The sequence below is a fragment of the Polyodon spathula genome, chromosome 1 (assembly GCF_017654505.1).
Source record: "Polyodon spathula isolate WHYD16114869_AA chromosome 1, ASM1765450v1, whole genome shotgun sequence".
Classification (NCBI taxonomy): Eukaryota; Metazoa; Chordata; class Actinopteri; order Acipenseriformes; family Polyodontidae; genus Polyodon; species Polyodon spathula.
In genome coordinates, this window is record NC_054534.1 from 84,895,478 (window position 1) to 84,917,482 (window position 22,005).

Consider the following 22,005-nt stretch of genomic DNA (forward strand, 5'->3'; position numbering starts at 1 on the left):
CAGCCAAAGCTTAACGAAAAGGCAAATCACTGTTGGTGTTCATCCCCAGTTAATTTAAATCAATTTTATATAGCGCCTTTCACAGTGGAACAGCTAATTCCACTGTATAACAAGTTCTAAAGAACAATGACTGCTGAGTGGCTGGCTTGTGATCAAGGGTTACACTATCTTGCGTGCAAGAACAGATTACATTGCCTTCTTTAAAGAGTGCACCGAGCTTGCTCCTTTTTTCTCCCAGCTGTGAAGGAATTCCATACGTTAACAAATCCCTAATTTTAAGGCTGATGGGTTATGAAGCTCAACATAATATTTACTTCCTTCATTTTCTCTTTTTAAAAGTATAAACAAATATGTTATAAAAAAAATACTGCACATCATTATTTGATTAATCAGATAAAAGTTATGGTCTGGATAAAATTCTGGTCATTATAGGCTTATGCAAGGTGAACTGGCACATTTTTTAATAGAAGACACTGATAAGCTTTTGAAACTGGATAATAAAAAAAATCTTTAAACCATTCCTCAAGAGCTGATTTGTTCAGTTCTGGTTCAGAGAGCTCTTTGTGGTCAAGGAAATTAAACTTTCATATTGCACCCACATGAGCCAGCCTGCCGGTCCACACAGATCAGGCTTATGGCACTATACAGTTACTTGCATTTGTCTTAATAGTAATTTACTTGATATATTTCTATATCAGACCATAATTCATAGTCCTTTCTTGACATTTCACAATTCTGTAATTCCCATATTCGGTACACTTTATTGTATGAAGGCCCTTTGCTAATTCACTGCCCCTGGTATTTCAGTATTTTTTGTTTGTCAGACAGCAAAATGGCAGTACTGTGAAAGGAAAAAGTGTTAAACCTTTTTGGTTGAATGAGTTAAATTCTAAATCTATTGTAGGTTTGGAAATGAAAAATAAACAGAAAACAAAAGACAAAAAGTAAAACTAGAACCACATTTTATCAATATTTTCCAAGAAAAAAAAAAAAATCACATTAAAGGCTTCAGCAACTGCAATTTCACCAGACAAGTTCCTGGGCCATTTAAAACATACCACTGTTACAAAGTCACATTGATCTAACTTTTCAAATAAAGTCATAGAAATACATACATTTGTATATCAAAACCATTACATTTGACCGTCTTTTCTTTTTGATCTGAGAGGCTACACAAATATGAAGGTATTGCACTGATGATATATGAAAATATTGAACATGACTGGTATAAAACATTGTGGAAATCAAGGAGTTTGTAAGATGTTCTATATTCTTCTTTTCACAAAATGTTCTGTCTCACACATTAGAATTTTTAAAAAGACAAAACTGTATCAAACACTTAGCTGATGCCAGCACCTCCTCGGCCATGCTCATGTAATAAAACTATAATTAATATGTATCCCAATAAAAAAAAAAAAGAAAAAAAATCAAGTAACTTATCTTGGCAAGGATGCAACACAGTTAAATAAAAAGGAAAACCTTAGTGCCACCTTGACTTTCAACAAAACTGTACAGTAAAAATGTAACAACCTCACTTTTCATGTAGGTTTATTAATAGATAGTAAATCATTAACTACTATGATTTGCCCAAATTGGTTTCTCTTCAATAATAAATGCCTATGTCAGTCCTTTAAAAAAAAAAAAAAAAAATTAACAGCACTTTTGAAAAAGTTCACTACAACGCACTGCTCAGTGAAACAGTTGTGAGTGAACAGCAGATATAAACTTCAGGCTCAGTTGTTTTTGTCAATATGGGCACTGAACATCAAAACATGGCACACAGCTACAAAATATACATCACATGCACAGTTCCAAGGACACTGTGGAGTCATTAACACATGCTTTGACAACAGTTTAAAAAAAATAATAATAAAAAAAAAAAAAAAAAAATTCACCACCAGCACATAGAAGTACTTTCAGAGCAATAAAGTATTTGCTTGGCATTTTTTTTTTTGTTTGTTTGTTTTAAATAAAAATGATTATTAAATTGCTTAGATATCCTCTTAAATCTACACTGTGCTATCTGCATACACTCAGCTAACTTCATATAATCTTACTGGAGGTCAACAGCTAATATGGTTAATTTTCTGAACCATTTCCAGCCATCTCTTTTAAAATTGTAAATGCTGAGCCAGTGCTCGGGGAGGCCAAGGTTATTAAAATCCCTGCTCCATCAAGTCATTCTGTCAATCATGCATGACTCAATTAGTTTTCATTGAATATAATTACTCCGCGCCACACTGCTGATAAGACCCGGTGGTGGGGGACACAGTTTGTTAGGCTATGATCCAACCATGGTTGTGCAAGGTTTGTCTGGGGAACAGTGTGTGCGTTTTGTAGAAGCAATTCAACGGTTCAAAATGGAACAACAAAAAATAAACTCAAAAGACTTACACGAATTACAGGCTTCCTAAGAGTGTGGAACATTTTTAGATAACCACCTCCTAAGTTACTGTGTATTCCGTTTATCCTACATTTGTTCTGCATCACCAAGGGCCAGATGTGTGCTCAGAAAAAAAAAAAAAAAAAAAAAAAGCAGCTCGTGGAAATTTGCAGGAATATTTCACTATGCTTTTGTCATGTGTGGAATAAATATGTATTTTTCAAAAAATCAAGCACAAACACAACTTGGTGCATCCTCCCAACAGCACAAGTTATATGCGGTGACTCTAGGTTTAAATCTGAACCATACATAAAAGTCTGTAGTATTATCCTATAAATTAGAAAAAAAGAAGAGACTGGCTGTTCATTTCTGCCAAACCTCCTGTCCTATACTTTTAGTTCACCTTCATTACCTAAAAACACATGCTGATGACATCATCACAAATCCACAAACACAATCTGAATTACACTTAAGTCAGTTCAATGTCAGTTCACTGGTGACTGCAGTGAAATATTGGGAAGCTTCTGTTATAAGAGGTAAGTGTGGCAATTGAGTGAAAAGGAGATAATCCAGCTTCTCCTCAGACAGAACTTTATAAATTAACATGTTCCAAATTCTAATATTTCTACAGCTTTTAATACATAAAATGAACTCAAGCTCTTTTCTTAAAAGAAAAAAAAAATCCAATAAGTTATTTATATTATCACTGTAACCAGTTAGATTTTTTTGTGATTATTTTTAAAGTGTTTGATTAAATACAATAAAGTGAAAAACAGTACAAGGCACACAATTACAAAATAATAAAAAAAACAAACAGGTTCTCCACAGTTCTGGTAGATTGTGCTCTGGTGTTCTGCAGTTTATATATAAAAATTTGCACAGTTTATATGCTTCTGTGCTAAATATTTTGTGCAGGGTTCATCTTGGTCATTTAGTTTGTCATTTCAGATGCTCTCCACAAAGCTGCCGGGGAACAGGCCAGTCTTTCCATTTCTCTGGAGTGTGCCTTTGAACCAGCCGTCCTCTCTCTTCTTGTGCACAAACACAATGTCCCCTTCTTTGAGCTCTAGCTCAGCCTCGCTCTGGGGTGGGTAGGACACCACAACCCTGTACCTGGAAATGGAGAAAGATGGAAACACTTTGAAGCAGTGGACCGACAAGCATGGTTTACTTTTTCCCTTAGCAGAACTGTACAGTAAAATGCTGAGTCTTAGTAAATGATAAGAACATCTCTGTATTTCATTTTTATACTATGAAAAACTAGGAAAAGTAAATTTTGCCTTATTACCAATAATTACTTTAAAGACTTGGTGCTTTTTGTCAATTTCTGAAAAAAAATAAATAGAGTTGCTAAATGAATAAGCATTGATTTGAGCTCTGTTTCTGTTTCAACTTTATTCCAAAAATACTACCAATCCTTAAATGCGCTACTTTCATTTCTACAAAACAATGATCCTAGCTATAAAAATGTTTGAAAAAAAAAAAAAATATACATTTGATGACAACGCCCCCTACAAAATTGGGAGAGGAAAGCCAGGAAACCACACCCAGAATGGCTGAACACAGCTATGAAATAGGAGTAGATTGCCTGCATGTAAGTTAGTCAGTGATCTTACCTTTCACATAAAATGGGCCTGGCCTCCTGCTGGTGTGCGGCCATGGAGGAGCAGGGTTGCCTGGGAGGAGGAGCGATGGGTGCGCTGGAGTCCAGAGAGCTGGTCTTGCGGTGTAGTGTTGTTTCACAGGATGCCGCCCCTGCAGCCTCTGTATCTACAGGGCAGGAGACCGCCCGGCCATGGTTACCTGTGGCAGAGGAAACCTCCAGACCCATCGCTCCCTGCAGCACCTCGGCAGCTGCCTGCTCAGATTCCAGTGTGGGAGAGGAAGGTGGGGAAGAACGGGTTTTTCGTTTTGTCGAGGCTCCAGAAAGCAACTTCAACAAACCTTTCTTCTCCTTCTGCAGGAAAGCGGGGTAAAATGTTTCAGAGGACAGGCGTATATAAACAATCAAAGTAGGTGGTATCTGGATAGGTGGAATATTTAGTTTAGTTGTTTTTTTTTTTTTTAAATTCACTTAAATCATTATATCTTGAAAATAAGCTCCCAGAAAGAGATAACCATGACTATAAAAATGCTGCTATTGTTTTAAAGCCTTTCTGCTGGATACTCGTTTTGCTGCTATTCTAAATGTAACACCATGACAGTAAGCATAACTCCACTGGGCTCCTGTTGGTAGCTTAATGACTAAACAGCTATTCTTAAAGTGGTTCAAAACACTTTTAAACTCCAGTGCTGCACATTTCAGAGTTCCAGCTGGGAGTCACAAGAAAAATATTCACCAAGTTTTCATGGCACAAAGCTGAACAGTTGCTGTCCAGAGAAGGCTCTGCTTTTAAGCTGCTGGGCTTGCGGAGTTTAAAATAGGAAAGGTGTTAATTTAATGAATATTGAAATGAAAATGACATTACATGATGTAGCAGTTAAACAGGTTTGGTAACAAACCCTTGTGTTCTTTTACTTTTTATTAGTATATACAAAAAAAGCAAGTAAGAGAAATATATACTGTACATGGAAAGGTGACAAGACCAACAAGATTGTCGCTGTTCATTATCAGTTTAGCAAAGCAGTAAAATGGCCACCTTGCCAAAATGACTGACTAGCACTGATGTGGGTTGATGACACAATTAATGTATTCATTATTTATCTGCCTATCTCTGACCTTCAGGCATTTTAATATTTCAGTTCCCAAAGGATTATGAACCTACCTTATTATTGTCCTTTTCCAGTCTGTTTGCCACGGCAGTCCCGGCGGGCACCGCGCTCATGGGAGTGATAGGGACTGCTAGCACAGCAACGGGCCTGAGGAGGCCCTCACTATCCAGAGAGGTGGCGTTGACGTTGGGGGGTGTGAGGGAGGCAGTAGCACAGCTCAGTGGGATGGTGGACCAGGTCAATGTGGGAGGAATGGTGTAGACAGCCTGAGCTGGGAGCTGCTGAGCAGAGACTGGGATATGAGAAGGTACAGAGACAGCAGTGATGTAGGCCACAGGGCTCTGAGATTGGATAGGCGTCACTGCTGCTGTGGGCCGCTCCTGACTGTGTGCCGCAGCTGGGGAAAAATAAATAAATACATTGAATGAATGAATGAATAAATGAATAAATAAATAAATGACACAAGGACTGTGTATTTAGGGGAAGTGCTTTTCCCAAAATAAAATCAACGTATACTTCGCAATTTAATACTTTTGTTTTCTGCCCATCTCTGAACAGTGTATATCAGGTGCAAAAATAAACACTAAAACTTCCCCATTCTACCCGGGTTCATGGTGAAAGTCACTTCCTGAACAGGCTCTCTCAACAACACATTGTCTCAAAGTGTGTGGTTTAACAAGGTGTTTATGCAACAGGAGGTTCGAGTCAAAATCCCTGCTGAGCCTGTCATTCTGTGATCAGACATGAGCCCCCAGATGTGCCACTTAATTAGATTTTAACCATACGGGTGCACCAAACCTCAGGCTCCAAAATTAAGGTTTTCACAGCTACCATTAAAGAAAGCTTTAAATCATAAATAAAACAGTTAAAAAGTTGGGGCATATTGAAAGATAATCAACAACTGACAGATTAAAGCAGCACAAGGTACAGCTGGGCTTGACAGATCACGCCTCCTAGCAACTGGGGACAAGCAGTCCTCGTGGAGATGGGAAGAAATAAAAAAAATCCATGCAAATCTAGTAGGGATGCAACAATTAAAATCGATGCATCGATTACTGATCATCCGTCCTTAAATTTCCAGATATTGGTGAATCGATGCATCAAATTAGAACCCAGTTTGAAGTCTACTTTTGCCGGTTTGCATTAAAACCTTGAGTGTGAGAATGTGCTTCTTTTAGTGGTAGAAGCTGAATTTAGTAGAACAGTTAAATTGAGATTAATTCAGAATTTTTGCTTTTGGACAAAAAATGTTAACAGTAAATGAACAATAATTCAAATAGAAATTATTTCTGTTAAAATACAGTATTTTCTATTATTATTACAATGTTAACCATAGGCAGTCATTATTAAGGTTACATTTAAAACATCAGTATTAAAATGAAAGAAACTTTTGGATACAACTCAAAAGTTTCAATTCAAGCACATCATAACCAACATTTGCACAGCCAAAACACTGTATTTAAATGAACAATTAAACATAAAAGGGTTTATTTTCTAAATACCACGATAAAGCATTACTTTATTTAAAAAAAAAAAAAAAACTATAATAAAATAAACATTTCAAAAGAAACTATTAATGTGTAAATAGGTATATATACATCCAAACTTAATTTAAAACTGAAGTAACACATGTTTTTTCTGTGTAGCGCTGAATCCAGGTTGAGCTGCAGCACTCTGCTGCTTTGCAGTTTTCTGATCGAAATGTTTCTGCCAAAGCGCTGTGGCTTCAAGATGAAATCTCAATGATATTTTCCCCAGTGCATTCCTTGTACAAAAGGAATGAATTGGTGGCTGCCAGGTCCAGTAGAGATAACAGGCTTGTATATATAAAAAAACAGAATATTGTAGGTTATATTCAGAATAAAAACATGTATTGTAAAAGGCAGTCAAAGTGAGGGCTTGGCAGTTCTAGGTAGAGGGGATTATATTATAATATTTTTATTTTTGCAATCCTGACTTTCAAATACCTTCAGGGTATTTAATACATGTATTTAGGAAAAGTCAAGAATGGACAACCGCATATATATCTTTCAAACATGCAGAATCATTTAAATTTTAAAAGTAAGAACCACAAAAATGACTTTGACTTTGACTGTCCTTTACAATACATGTTTTTATTTTGAATATAACCTACAATATATATATATTTTTTAAATATACAAGCCTGTTATCTCTACTGGACCTGCCAACCACCAATTATTTGACCACAGGAGGTGCATCTCAGTGTCTATATATGATAATGCAAGGTCTGAAGTAGGGTCACAACCTGGTATTAAATTTCACATTCTTGTCATATATCTCTGCTGAGTTTAATGACATGATTCTCTCCTGTGAAATCTACCAAAAACCCAATTAAATGTCAGCTGGCTTCCTGCATTAACTCACAGTAATCTACAGTGGAGAAATTTGAACCATGAAGGTGGTGTCATTCCAGCAGATTTTTAAAAGTGACAAGCATGTCAATGACATTCCTCCCTGCCATGGCAGAGTTTAAAAAAAAAAAAAAAGAGAGCTATCAGCAACATGAAAAATGTGATCTTCATGACCCATATCCACTGCATGCATATAAAGAAACAATATACCCCAGATTCTAATAGTTATTAAGGCTTTGATGCCCAGATCAAGTTTTAGCACGACTATATAAGCTGTTCTCCAGATAAACTTAAAAATGTACCTACAGACACAGACTGATGAAGATACACTCGATAACCAGTGCTAAAGAAGGTCCTGAACAAGTTTATTCACAATTGAGAAATATACCCCCCCCCCCCCCCCCTTAATCTAAATAATAAATGAAACTGTCATGACATACCGGTTCTAGCTGCACTGCGGGCCTGGTTGACCGTCATTTGTCCGGTCACGTGCACCAGGACTTTCGTCTGCTGGTTGCTGGGCTGGATGTGTGCTGCAGACACCACGGCTGTTGGTACCGTGTTGGCGTTCAGGGTTTTGTTGAAATCAGGGCCACTGCTGCCTGGGGGTTTCTGTTGAGATCCAGTCGCACTGGTGGAGGGGCTCACAAGTGTCACTCCCCGGCCCACCTGAGAGACGACAGCTAAGGGCACCTTTGACTGAGTCGTACCTGAACCATTTCTAACAAAAACAAAAATATATGTAAAGTACTGTTCTCAAAAAAAAATGCAAGGAACAAATCTCAAAAGATATACTTACTTCTACTGAGTTCAATACTCTGAATACAGTATAAAAAAAGGAGAAAGAACTGAAATAAAACTGCTCTCACCTTGTCACTGGAGCCATATAGTTTCCAGGGAAAACGCCAATCTTTCCTGTGTGCATGGACGTTCCCTTAAACCACCCATCCTGGCAGCGCTCCAGCACTAGAAACATCTCTCCTTTCCTCAGCTCAAGCTCGTCCTCCTTCCGAGGGGTGTAAGGAAACATAGCTACGTACCTGTAAATGAAATTCATTTAGTAAACTCCCCATAGCAGACACATTCTTCAACATTGTGTGTGTGTGGAGGGGGGCCGGCAGGGAGGTATACGCCTTACCATGATATCTATCTATCTATCTATCTATCTATATATATATATACACATATACACATATATATATATATATATATATATATATATATATATAGTATTATATAGTCTACCCTGCGTATCCAAGAACCCATCAGCATCTGCTCATGCCAGCATACACCTACTTTGGATACCTGTGCGTACTTCAAAATCACCATTTTTTGATGGATGAAACCATGGACACGCATGAAGTTTTTAGTGGTAAAAAAGACTAACGTACCTGGTCCTCACGTATATTATATTAAAAAACAAACAAAACAAAAAAACAGAGCAGGGATCACAGCATGTCATGATTAACCTTGTGCCTCCTGCCAAGAGCCTGAACTTGTGGACAACTTCGGAACAAACTCCTTTTTGGCAGTCAATCCTCAGAACTGTACGGAACGCTGTGGTTCGGCTGCAACTGTCCACATTCGTTCACTAGTGGGGGTTCGGTCTGGCAGTGGATCATTCAGTCCTGTATCTTGTCAATCTCTACACTAGCTTCAGTTTGATTGTAACAGCACTTTTTTTTTTTTTTTTTTTTTTTAATTAAGATGGGACATAAGCAATTGTAAAACCTGACCAAAAAGCAGATTACAATGTAATATACTTCACGGAATGAAAAAAAAGAAGTAGTACTGAAAATCAATTGTACAACATCTGAACATATCAAGTCCCAAAGTGAGCCACTGTCATTAAAACACAGGTATCAGGCAGTATTCTTACACAGTGGGGCGCTGCTGTGTTCTGGCGTGTGCAGCCTGCTCAGCAGGTCCAGGGGTAGGTCTCTGTCCTACTGCTGAAGCAGAGGCTGCCGAGGTGGAGGCTACCACTGCAGCAACGGGAGGGGGAGGTGGCGGAGGGGGGAGGCTATCCTAGGAAAGAAACAAATTGAAAAGGCAAAATCAGTCATGTCACACTTTTGCTTAAATTCTTTGGACACACCACCATCGCCACAGTATCAGCCACTGCTTGTGGATGGCAAAGCACGATCACTTGAACTTCTCATACCCCAAAACACAGGATGGTGAATCTCAGGACAGCTGGATAAACTGTTTTAACATAAAAAAAAAAAAAAAAATACTCGATTCTACAACAAAAGACAATGTACATTTTGCTATTTTCAAAAAAGTTGAAGAATTTTCTGGTTTAGTAAAAGCCAAGTGATTCAATGACACAATGATATCTCATTAACTTATGGTTGAGTTTGAGAGCAGATGTTATATAAAACATGATATGCAACAAGATAAGAAAAAAAGAAATAAAAAAGGGGGGTGGGGCGGGATGACTATTTTGTTACAAATTGCAAGACTACAATTAAATCCTTGCAAAGAAAACACAAAAAAGTAATTTGATGCAGATATATTTTGTCCTACAAAAGCAAAACGTTATATACAACCCCAACACAATTTCACCACTCCCCCATCCAAACCCACCCCTTTTGGCAAATGTGCTTTGATGTGCTGCCCAGTTGAAACAGAAACAAGGACAGACACCAGCCAAGGAACTATTGTTGCCAATTTCACTTATTCTTCCATTTAAGAGCAAACTGTCTTTGATGTTTCAGGTTTATCAGGGTAGCTAATCTTTCACAGCTCTCTGCTTTTAATAGTGACAACTAAAGAAAAGCTTAAAATTCAGTCTGTGGCCACAGTTAATAGGGCCTGTGCCCCTCTGACTACTTCTGTTTCTAACTCAATAGTGCAATTGTAGCGGTTTGATCAATGAAGCCAAGAACAAGTCTGACTTGAAGCTATTCTCTTGCAGTCAGCATGCAGACACTTCTAAGGAACAGGACAAAGCTGAGAGACCGCACATACATACTCCACCATTTCCCATAACAGAAGAATGCTGATCAATGGAAAAATCGATTTGCTCTTTTTCAGAAAGACACCAGCTGCAATGTACTGTTGTGTGCAATTACACTGCTTTTCATTGCCAGTTTAAATGAAAATTACAATAGAATGCAATACATAAACTTGTTACGAAACACTATACAGTTTACCTTGTGAACATTACATGCTGTAATTGTAGTTTCTCAGAGCCACAGTACAAATTAGCCTTTGGCTAATTTACATTATATTATAGGTATTTACCTCTTAAAGACCCGAAACATTACATTATAGGTATTTACCTCTTAAAGACCCGAAACCTGAATAATTTATATCAAAGCTGCTCGATGAGCCTGTGACAGTCATAGCCCACCCAATATAGCCAAACTTAGACCAATTATTTCTGTACCTGATGCAGAGAGACTAATGCATGCCTTTGTTTCATCTAGAATTGATTATTATAATGCACTTCTTTCTGGTGTCCCAAAACGTGTAATATCCCGCTTGCAGCTTGTTCAGAATATTGCCGTTAAAATTCTGATAAAAACCAGGAAAAGTGAACATATTACCCGTTTTGGCTTCTTTAAGCTCCCTGTGCAGTACAGAATTGATTTTAAGATGTTTCCGTTAACTTACAAGGCCCTGAATGGATTAGCACCTAGTTATTTGCAGGAGTTACTGACCCTGTACCTTCCAAACCGCACTCTGAGATCACAAGATGCTGGGCTGCTGGTTATTCCTAGGGTCAACAAAAAAGCAACGCGGGAGAGAGGGCTTTTTCTTGTAGAGCTCTGGATTTATGGAATGCCTTCGTTTGTCAGGGAAGCTGGGACCGTTACAGTTTTCAAGCCTTGACTAAAAACGCACTTCTATAAAATGGCTCTCTTATCTTAGTGGGTTTTACTATAACTTTAAAATTTCTGCTTTTGTATTGTGTATACTGTTTTTGAAATCTGTTATTTAAGTTGTCTGACTGTGGCAGTTGTATGTGCGACATGCTATACAAATGTATTGTGGTTTGTTGTTCTTTTCTGCTATGTATTGTACAGTGCTTTGAGATACTTTTGTATAAAAAGTGCTATATAAACTCAATAAATACATACAAATAAATATACCGCACTCACAGACCTCAGCGACACTTTTTCTTCAAGCCTGCTGCAATCATGAACGCAGCGGTCTTGAAGGTTAAAGGTTACATTTCTATTTCCAGGGTTATGATAATAACCCAACGTTCCCTTTCAAATATGAAATGTAATCATTACCGAATGGGTGAGTGTACCAAAGCCGTCAAAAGGGCATTATTGCAGAACAACTGGAATGCTACAAGGCTAAGCCAAGTAGCTAGGGCTCAAAAAAAATTAGGGTGAAACTCACCTCTGTGCATATGTTTTAAGGGTCGACTGAGAAGCTACCCTTAACACTAGTTCCAAAACAAGGGTTTTGAGGATCCACGACATTAAGTTTACAGAACCTAGTAAAGGTATGGGGAGTAGCCCACACCGCTGCACTGAAAATGTTCTTGACAAATGCACCCTGGAATAAAGCTCATGAAGTTGCCGTGCTCCTGGTGGAATAGCAGTGAACTTTTCTGGAGGGGGCAAGTTGGCCAGCTCAGAGGCAGTCCTGACTGTTTGCTATCCATTTGAACAGTCACTGCTTAGACAGAGCCTGACCATGGGATTTAGCTCCATAGCAAACACAAAATATATTTCCAACTGCATCCAACTTTTAGTCCTGTCAAAGCAATATGCCAGGGCTCGCACTGGGCAAAGCATATGGAGCTGTTGCTCCCTGTCAGACTGGAAAGGAGGCAGATGGAAAGCCTCCAATTCCACAGACTGGTTGACATGAAATACTGAGATCGTCTTTGGCAAAAAAGGCAGGATTGGTACGATAGGCGCTATCTTTGTCCTGGCCTCTACAAAAACTAAGCAGGCTTTTGCAGTGAAAAATGCCTGCATCACACCCGCTTTGCCGAAATGATAGCGAGCAAGAAAGCCGATTTGAGCGATAAATATTTCAGCTCAGTTGAATGCAAGGGCTCAAATGGAGGCTTCATGAGTGCATTAAGCACCATGTTTAACTTTCAGTGAGGAACAATGTCCTCCAAAAAGGCAACCGAAGCCACTGAGCCCCTTTCAAAAATTGCATTGTGTTAACCGTTGCTTTTATTCTAAACCGCAATTATCATAATTTGGTTATACAATGGTTAACGCTTTATTTAATATAGCGTTGACAAGGTCATGGCTTCATTATATAATGATAAAATGTCATTTGCCTCCGCTAGCAAGGTGGCAGCAGCAGTTTCAGTGGTTATTTGCATTACGATTAGCAGGTCACTCGTGATCTTTGCATCGTCCCTTTGGTTCACAGCCCCGGCAATAAACATTTCAAAGCTGCGCTGGGCTGTGCAGAATCTGCAAATATTTCTGTAGGAGTTGCGGAAATCTGTGCTATAAGAACACGACCAACGTCTCAAATAAAACTAGCACAGACCCGCGACTGCAGCAGGATAGCCTACTTATTATCAATGTAGTTTTGTTTAAACAAGTTATAACAGTATTCCAATTTTTTTAGGTAAGTGAAGAATTTTGTATTTTTTTTTTAAAAACAAACTCCACAAGTGTAATGGAGTCCAAGCACACTCCTAGATAGGACACTGTTCTCTGAAAGGCAAACTGCAGGTACATCCTGTGGGCTGGTTATATGGGAATGTGGAAATATGCGTCTCCGAGGTCCACCTTTATGAACTACTAGCCTGGTCCGACTGACAGCAACAGCTGTTGCATTGTCAAAATTTCTTTTTTTTTTTTTTTAAATTTAGTCGTTGCCAATTATTTGTATTATTTTCTCCCAATTTGATATGTCCAATTATTTTTCTAGGCTGAGCTCACCACTACCACCCCTGCGCTGACTCAGGAGAGACAAAGACGAACACACGCTGTCCTTCGGAGCATGTACTGTCAGCCAACTGCTTCTTTTCACACTGCAGACCCACCATGCAGCCATCCAGGAGCTACAGCGTCAGAGGACAACACCGCTCTGGGCAGCTTACAGGCAAGCCTGCAGGCGCCCGGCCAGATTACAGGGGTCGCTGGTGCACGGTGAGCAGAGGACACCCTGGCCGACCTAAACCCTCACCCCTCCAGATGACACTCGGCCAATTGTGTGCCGCCCCCTGGGAGCTCCCGTTCGCGGTGGGCAGTGGAATAGCCTGGACTCAAACCAGCGACATCCAGGCTATAGGGAACATACTGCACTCACGCAAAGCACCTTTACTGGATACGCCACTCGGAAGCCCCTCATTGTCAACATTTTTAACCTTCTTCAACTCTGATACATGTTGACCTGTCTGAGGTCGAGCATCAGTCTTAGGCCACCATCCCCCTTGGGCACTAGGAAGTACCTGGAGTACAACCTTTCATCAAACTGAAGGGGTCGATCATGCGAATAGCATGTTTCTGCAGCAGAGCTGCTGCCTCCTGAGACACCACCGCGGCACCCTGACTGAAGTTGCAGTCACACCCTGAAAGGGATGGGGACCGTGCTTGAACTACAGTGAATAGCTGGTCTGAACAAGCTCCCAGATGTCCGTGGTGCACTCACACCAATACTCCACATGCACCCTGGGCCTGTGGCAGCAAACCCCTAGGGCTGCTGCCTGGGTTGTGGCTTGGACGAAGGCTTCTGCCCCGTGTGGCAGAAATCTATTGCAGCCTCCACAGTGAGCAGCCGCAGGCTGAACACCACTTCTGGCAGCAAGCAGAGCCAGTTGTGGCTGGTCTTGGAGGCTGCTGGGGCCTAGGTTGCCAGTTTGCCGCTGGTTTGCACACTGGGGGTGGTTGCTTGGGAAGGAAACATACCGAATCCTTTGTGGATTCCCACAGGCGGTGAAAGTGCTGGAGCATATTGTCCGTAAGGAACCGAAGGTATGCCTTGGTGCAACAGGGGCATCCAACAGCAGTGCTTTGTCCCTGTTAGGCACATGTGCCTGGGAAAGCCAAAGCTGCCTGACTGCAGCTACCAGTGCAGCCAGGTTTCTACCTACAGCCTGTCCGTTCAGTCTTGACAGACAGAGCAGGTTCTTATTAACCAGGCACAGCTCATCCATTTCTTTGGACGAGAGCCTGTGAGACTGTCAGAGAGGGACTTCTGCAAAAAGGACTGATAGGCTACCATAATACTATTAAAAAGTTGCCTAGCAGTGTGGCTTGAAATGCTTGAAAGTCACCTCCAAGACCAGGCACCATTTGTTGGGGCAGATAGCATCCTTTGACAGGAGCGCTAAAGTAGGCGCATGTACCAGTGCGGCAATTGAAGCCTCTACCGGCGGAAACTGGGCCAGCTTCTCCACATCATGAACCCTATATAGGGTGTCCATAGACCGGGAAACAGCCAGAGCTATAGTCGGGTGACCACAGGATGACTGGATATCAAAGAAAGTCCGGGTGCACGGGACACGGGAGAGGTGTTAGGATCAAATATTGACTGCCTTGACACCTGCTGTAGGCCAGGGCACTTGTAAGATTGCAGTGACCCACTTGATCAGTGGTAGAAATTGCTGACAGGGAGAAATTAACCGCAGTTGATGTGCTGTCTGACTCCACGTCCTCAGACGGGAACGCCAGCTCCTGTTCACCCACCTCCTCAGGTCATCCTGCTGTCAATCTGTGCTCGTAGGCCCCTGGGAACCCAAGGAGACAGGTGCCACCGAGCGTTCACGCAGTAACTCTGGGAAACTGCTACCCAGAGCTTCTCCATCTGCTCCAAGTCTGCCGATCGCTTGGAACAGTGACTCTTCTTCCTCAGAGGAGGAGAAGGAGAGAAAGATTCCAGTATAGACACTTTCCTGGGTGCGAAGTCCACCCTCCTTTTGGCAGAGTCATGGGGGGGAGGATGCAGCCACCTCTACCAGATGGTGACTGGGAATAGTGCTGTGCAGGAGTGAGGAACGCAGAGCGTTCTGTAGAGCTGTGGGAGAGATATTTCTCTAGCGTGCATGTGGAGAAATGTGCACAAAAAATTCGCAGAAGCTGCAGTTTACCAGTGCCTCCTTGCTCTGGCCCCAGGCAGGAAGAGCATCTGCCTACTTGTCCTCAGCAGGAAGACCGGCATGTCTTGCAGGGATGAAGCCCAGACATTAAGCGAGTAGCAATGCAGTACAGTAACACTGTACAGGTGTTGCCTCAGTCTGCTTAAAGACATCAATGGGAAGGTTCAAGAACTGAACAAGAACGGCTTGGTAATGGACCGGGGATGTAAGCCTTGGTCGGCTGCGGGTCGGAACTGGGGTGGTACCAGGTCAGTGACTGTAGCAACAGGTCTGGTGAGGTGTGGGTACTTACACGAGACTGAGGGAAGCCTGCTCATTAGAACGAACAGTCCTTGTAATGGTGATGCAGAGCTGTCACCAAAACGGCTTCGAGATGCTGCGAGAGGGATTGCAAGCAACCACACACGAAGCAGCTGCTCTCACTACACAAGTGCCACTACACGCACTGCAGACAAGCCTGCACTTAGTCCTGAAGTTATCAAAAACTACAACGACAAAAGAAAACATTTCTCACATAGAAAATAGTCATAAAAATTACTTTAATTATATAAACCGTCTTGTAATTTTGGCCGAAGCCAAAATGAGATTAAAATAATTCCAGCCGGAGCTATTGCAGCCTGAGAGAACAGAAAGTCAGCCAAATTACGTTGCTTGAACCCTGGGAAGGGGCAACTCAAGCCGCCAGCTTCACGTAGGGGAAAAGGCCACAGTGGGAGTTTCAGCGGGCTGTAGTGCACGATATACACGTAATTAATTTAAAAAAAAAACTATTACAGCGTAAACAGACTAAATGCAACTACGTAAATACAAGAATTAGCGAAAATGATAGTCATAAGCAACAAGTACTTGAAAGGGAACTAGCTTTCAATTTCATGCAATAAAAAAAATTCACTGAACTGCTCTCTGTTACACTAATGTTTTGATACAAATAGGTGCATGTGGAGTATACAAAAACATGCAAAAAAAACACAAATAGGTTTTGGGTCATTATGGAAAATATTACACCTTGGGTCAGATCGTGAAGCTGACACCCTGGGATCCTTCAAGAAGCTGCTTGATGAGATTCTGGTACCAATAAGCTACAAAACAACCAAGATTTGCCGAATGGCCTCCTCTTGTTTGTAAACTATGTTCTTATGATAATGAACACTAAAGCCTAAAGTTTTACACTATTGATCACTTCTGTTAAATAGTATACTTTGTTTTTTCAGTTTTTATAATGTCTTCTGGTTTGTTTCTTCTAGCGATTCCATAATCAATGCTAATATTATTTAATAAGAAATATTTTTCTTGTAAATTAGCTTCTCATGTGACTCTTCGCTCATTTGCCTATCGTGTTGCTGGATGCTAATTTAGCACATAGCCATTTAGTTTGTTCAGGTACAAATCCTTCCAGTAAATAATTCCAGCAATAATGAGTTTTTAAATTTACCTGGAATAAATGATTCCATGCAAAACAAATCAGAAATTACAGCAGATAAAAGTAACTGTTAGTAAAAGATGTCTGTTTTTCCTTTAGCAAAATGTTTCAACTTGGCTCCCTGGGGGGCGGGGGAGATTGGTTGGGCTGGAGTGTTATGCCATACTACGTGTTGCTTGGCTACACTGGAATGTTTTGATTGCATAACATTTGTAATTCTTCTGGCTGGCTTCTATGTTTACTATTGGAAAGCTTTTATAAACCAGTATGAATTCACTTGTCCCACCCAAATTGTTATTCTCACGCATGTCCAAAATATAAAAGATATATTTAGAAAAAGGAGCAACCCCCCCCCCCCCCACTAAAATACACAGGATTGTAGAAACGTCATCAATTATTTAAACATGCGTTCTTCATGCCTACATCTGAGCATTCCACTTTAATAAACCCCCAAGGAGCAGGCAAACACAAGCCCCAGGCATGGCTACAAAGAATTAACATAAAAGAAAAACACCCTTGGAGTCAAATTTCCATAGGTGACTCAGTAGCCAGCTATTACATTAGTTGACATGGCTGCTTCATTCATGAAAAGAATAACATTTACCCCCAGAAAAAACAACTCGACTATACTGAGGGTGATGACTGGGTCTTTCAAATAAAATTCTCTGTTCTTTATTTACAGTTCAGGTCATTTACCCTTATGGGACTACCTTCAACAATACTGTATGAGTTCAGAGCATGCCTCAGTGAAAATGCCAGATTCTTGGCAGATCTGGAGTTGTGACTCATGTGTTCTCTGAACCTGTGATAGTAGCTGAGGTTCAGGGAAGGACAACTTGTCTAAGATTAAAAGTAGAAAAAAAACATACTTGTATGTATGCTTAAAAAAACATAAAATGAGATCAATTAGAAGTTGTTGGGTTTGTGTGTTTGTTTTTAGATAACGGGTTAAGAATATTTACCTACTCACAACAGGTACCAGGCAATTGTTCATTTTAGCACTCAGCTGAAAACTGGAACAATCCCAGGTTTTCCCAGGCTGTCTGGTAACCCTATTCACATCATAGCACTTACAATGTTACACTTTAAAATATAAAAAGTCTATATGTTTACATTTCCACTAGCTTGCATCTATTTTTCATATAGCCATTTGTCACAAAGATGGCTGAAGTGGGGGACGCCAGACCAGAAACAAGAACCAGGAAATAACCAAAGAGAGGTGGAGTTTGGTGGAGCTGAGCGAATGGTTTCGCTCAGCATTTAATAGTGCACAGACAGACAGAAAATAAAAGGTTGCAAGACAAACAAAAACACAGGACACGGCACATTCGCCAAAACAGAGATGAAACAAAACGGACTAGCACTAAGCAAACACGGTGAGCTGATCTTTAACGATTATTATTATTATTATTACCTCCGTCTCCAAACCCGTTCTCCACTCACCGAACACCCCCAGTGAGTGAAAACATGGTGCTTTTATGCAGCTGTACCGAGACTCTATGCTAATAAATCATTCAATTGGAGTCGCGGTACAACTGCATGTGAATTAATAAAGTGCAATTCCCCGTGCTCACATATTATTACTTTTTACTTGCACGTGAAGTGCTGTGCAATCCTCGTGCCTAAATACAAATATACATTTTAAGCACTCATGTTACACAGTCCCGTTTATATCCTGTGTACCAATGACTATACACCAACATTAACACACAACACAAAATACACACAGGGGTGGGCACTTTGCCACACATTTTAAATAGATTTTCTTTCATTCTGTACTTTTCAGTTGTTCCTCCTCCTGCACAGCTAGACTTTTTATAGCACAAAAAAATAAATAAATAAATAAATACATACATACTGCAGACTCACCATGCAGTCACCCAGAGCTACAGCGTCGGAGGACAACGCAGCCCTGGGCAGCTTACAGGCAAGCCTGCAGGCGCCCGGCCAGACCACAGGGGTCACTGGTGCCCCCGGGCGGCGCTCTGCCAATTGTGCACAGCCCCCTGGGAGCTCCCGTCCTCTGTCGGCAAAGGAACAGTCTGGACTCAAACCGGCATCATCCAGGCTATAGGGTGCATTATGCACTAAGCTAGTACTTTTACTGGATGCGCCACTCGAGAGCCCCTGGTAAAAGGATTTTGACTAAAGTTCTACTTAGCAGAGTTGTTAATACGCACACATAGGATTTCCTTTTTTTTAGCTCTAGAGTTGTATATTAACATATATTCTCTACAACTTTGAAAACACCCTCCACACTGATCTTTCAACTCTGTCAGCTTCACCTGCTCTATACTACAAATCCCAAACCTGTTCAAATTAAAAACTGCAAACAAGTGTGCTGCTGGACCCCAACCTTGGAAATACAAGAATGCCTAGGAGCACTGGAGTGGTTTCTTGTTTCAAATCCCCCAAAAAACGCAAATCACATTGAAAATAGCACGTTGTTCTTGACAGCATTAAAACAGCATCATTTAATCTAAATTAAACATCAAGGAAAGAGCTTCCAAGGGCATGAGGCATCACTACCCAAAATGGTTGTACCTCATGCCTACAATTTCCTCCATCTGCTTACCATACTAAAAACAACAAGGCCACCTCTTTGCAGTTTTTTTAGGGTTATTGTACTATATCTCTAGCACACTATGGAAGCAGCAACCAAAGATCAATGAAAGAGATATGTGTGTACGTGTGTGTATTTATATATATATATATATATATATATATATATATATATATATATATATATATATATATATATATATATATATATATATATATATATATATATATATATATATATATATACACATACACACACATATATATATATTTTTTTTGATAAACAGTTGCTATTTCATTTTACAATTTTAAAAGCATTGCAATCACAGAGACTCCCCAGGTGTTTACTGATGCTCAACAGTAGAGCTCAGAAAGACTCCTTTTTACTGTCACACGCTTGTTTGCAGCTGGTCAAAAAAAAAAAAAAATCCTTATGGGTTACTGCCTGGTGAAATGAATGCTTGTGGACTTGAGAAAGGGTTAAATGTGAGACTTGGTGTCAGGACCATGTACATCTCTGTAAAACAGTGCCATCAACCTCACCAGTTCAGTGCAAGAAAGGGCGTTGCTGTTCTTACAAGGTCTAGTTTTTGCATATAAGAGGGTTGCAGGCAGTAAATTGTTGTGGGAACAAATGCAATAACACTACACAGAGAGGTAAAGACTCAAATGCGCAAGTGTTCATTTTAAAGGTTATATCTATAGATTAACACTTGGTGTAGTACAAGACCAACAAGACCTGCAGCCTTGATATTCAAGTAAATAGCTGCTACACATGTTATTTATCAAATCCATAGAAACATTTTCCATATGAAACTTGAAACAATGCTGGCACTGAAACCTGGGTGTGCTGGGCAGAATGGTTTCTTTCAAGCACTTTTCCTGAACACAGGTACGCACCATGTGTCTCGTTTGTTAGAATTAAATATGGATTCCTGCAGCTTTGTTTCCTAAAATATCCAGATCCATGAAATACAGCAAATGCCTGTGGGACTCGGATATAGAACGTAACCCAGTACAAGGAATATGCAGAAAATGACACTGCTTTAAAATAGGAGAATATTTTAACAATACGTTTTCTTTTGCATATTCCAAGAACCCAGTGATAAAATAAAATTGCGTATTTTGTGAGATATTTATAATATCTTACAATCTGAAAGTCTAATAAAAATACCACCCAGTAACACTGTAAATGAGAGGAACATTTAAGGTCTGTGCTTTCCTTACCCCTGATACTGCTGAGCAGGTAATTTCTCCTGCTTGGAAAGTAAAGGTCGCTGCTGTGGTGATAGGACTGCTAGGAGGGGGGGTCACAATCAACCCAGTTGTGCCAATATGGACCTGACAAACAGAAAAAGAAAAGGGAACATTTACTTTGTCGCATAACAGCTCAACCTCAAAACAAGAAAAAAATGCCTCAGCAGAAAAGTTATTTGTGAAAGCTGTCTTTCTTTCATTATAGATAAATAATGAAAGTATATTCTTTTTATTATTATTATTTAAGCCTTGCCCCACCCATCATTTTCATAAGTAAAACAATTCATTCATTCATTTACAAAACCAACAATACAAGCACCTGGTTTTGACTTTCTTCATATAAAGCATTCTCTGCTTTCAGGAGACCAGGCTGTGATATTCTTTCAAACATACAAGCCTCTACCTCCATTTTCTAAAAGATAGATGGCCTAAAAATGTCATTAAGATGACAAATTCGCATAGTTTACCAGGAATACTGGCTGGCACTGCAAATTAAATTCTTATGCCTGCTGACTTCCTCAAACTCTATTTTGAACAAAATGTACCGTACAGATGGAACAAAAGTAATCCAATCAAGCTTGAAAGAAAACATGGGCAAAATAAAAACAAATGTGGTATTTAATTTATAAAATAACTGCCAAGGAATTACTTTGTTTCCATCAAGACTGTTCTTGATAAAAGGGGTTGTTACATTTCTAATAAATATCCTTATAACATTTGTAGAAATCTGCCTTGTTCATCTATATTAGGTATGCTTTTCCATCTATGACACAATGTGTTTAAATAGTAAAATACTGGCCCCTATTTTACAACTGGATGAGAGCACGGTACAATATTATGCAAGTGCAAGTAGTTGAGTTCTGAGCAGCAAATCACTAAAAACTAAACTTGACTGGTGCCAATATGACTTAAGCATATTAGAAATCTTCCTTCCTAAAAATGTTAATCGCACTGTTAAGACGACCACCACCACCCTACAGCTGGATTGAAACCCTAGTATAATTTACCAAAGGTGAAAGACTTGCTTTCTGCACCAATGCACTTTATAAAGCATGTCTGCTCATCTTTTTGTTGCATCTCCTTAATGACTACCCTGAACAGATATATTGTAATTAAGGAACCATTTAATTAGTCTTTAATGATATTTGAAATGTAAACAATTATACCAAAATAAATATTCATACCAGATGAAGTTAGTTTAGATCTTAAGTCAAAACATTTGTCATTTACTTTATTAAGTTTATTTGAGTTTAAATCTCAA

General features: G+C 39.8%; 1 protein-coding gene across 1 annotated transcript in view; it reads right to left on the minus strand.

Annotated features, from left to right (window-relative positions):
- Window positions 1-947: 947 nt before the first annotated feature.
- Window positions 948-22,005, minus strand: part of sh3rf1 (SH3 domain containing ring finger 1) — a 71,048-nt gene continuing 49,990 nt past the window's right edge. The window contains exons 6-12 of the mRNA XM_041264630.1: window positions 20,715-20,828; window positions 9,347-9,495; window positions 8,337-8,507; window positions 7,908-8,188; window positions 5,149-5,492; window positions 4,000-4,340; window positions 948-3,496 (exon numbers count right to left, since the gene is read on the minus strand). Coding sequence (XP_041120564.1) covers window positions 3,328-3,496; window positions 4,000-4,340; window positions 5,149-5,492; window positions 7,908-8,188; window positions 8,337-8,507; window positions 9,347-9,495; window positions 20,715-20,828 — 1,569 coding nt within the window. The 3' untranslated portion in view covers window positions 948-3,327. The remainder of the gene's footprint in view (window positions 3,497-3,999; window positions 4,341-5,148; window positions 5,493-7,907; window positions 8,189-8,336; window positions 8,508-9,346; window positions 9,496-20,714; window positions 20,829-22,005) is intronic.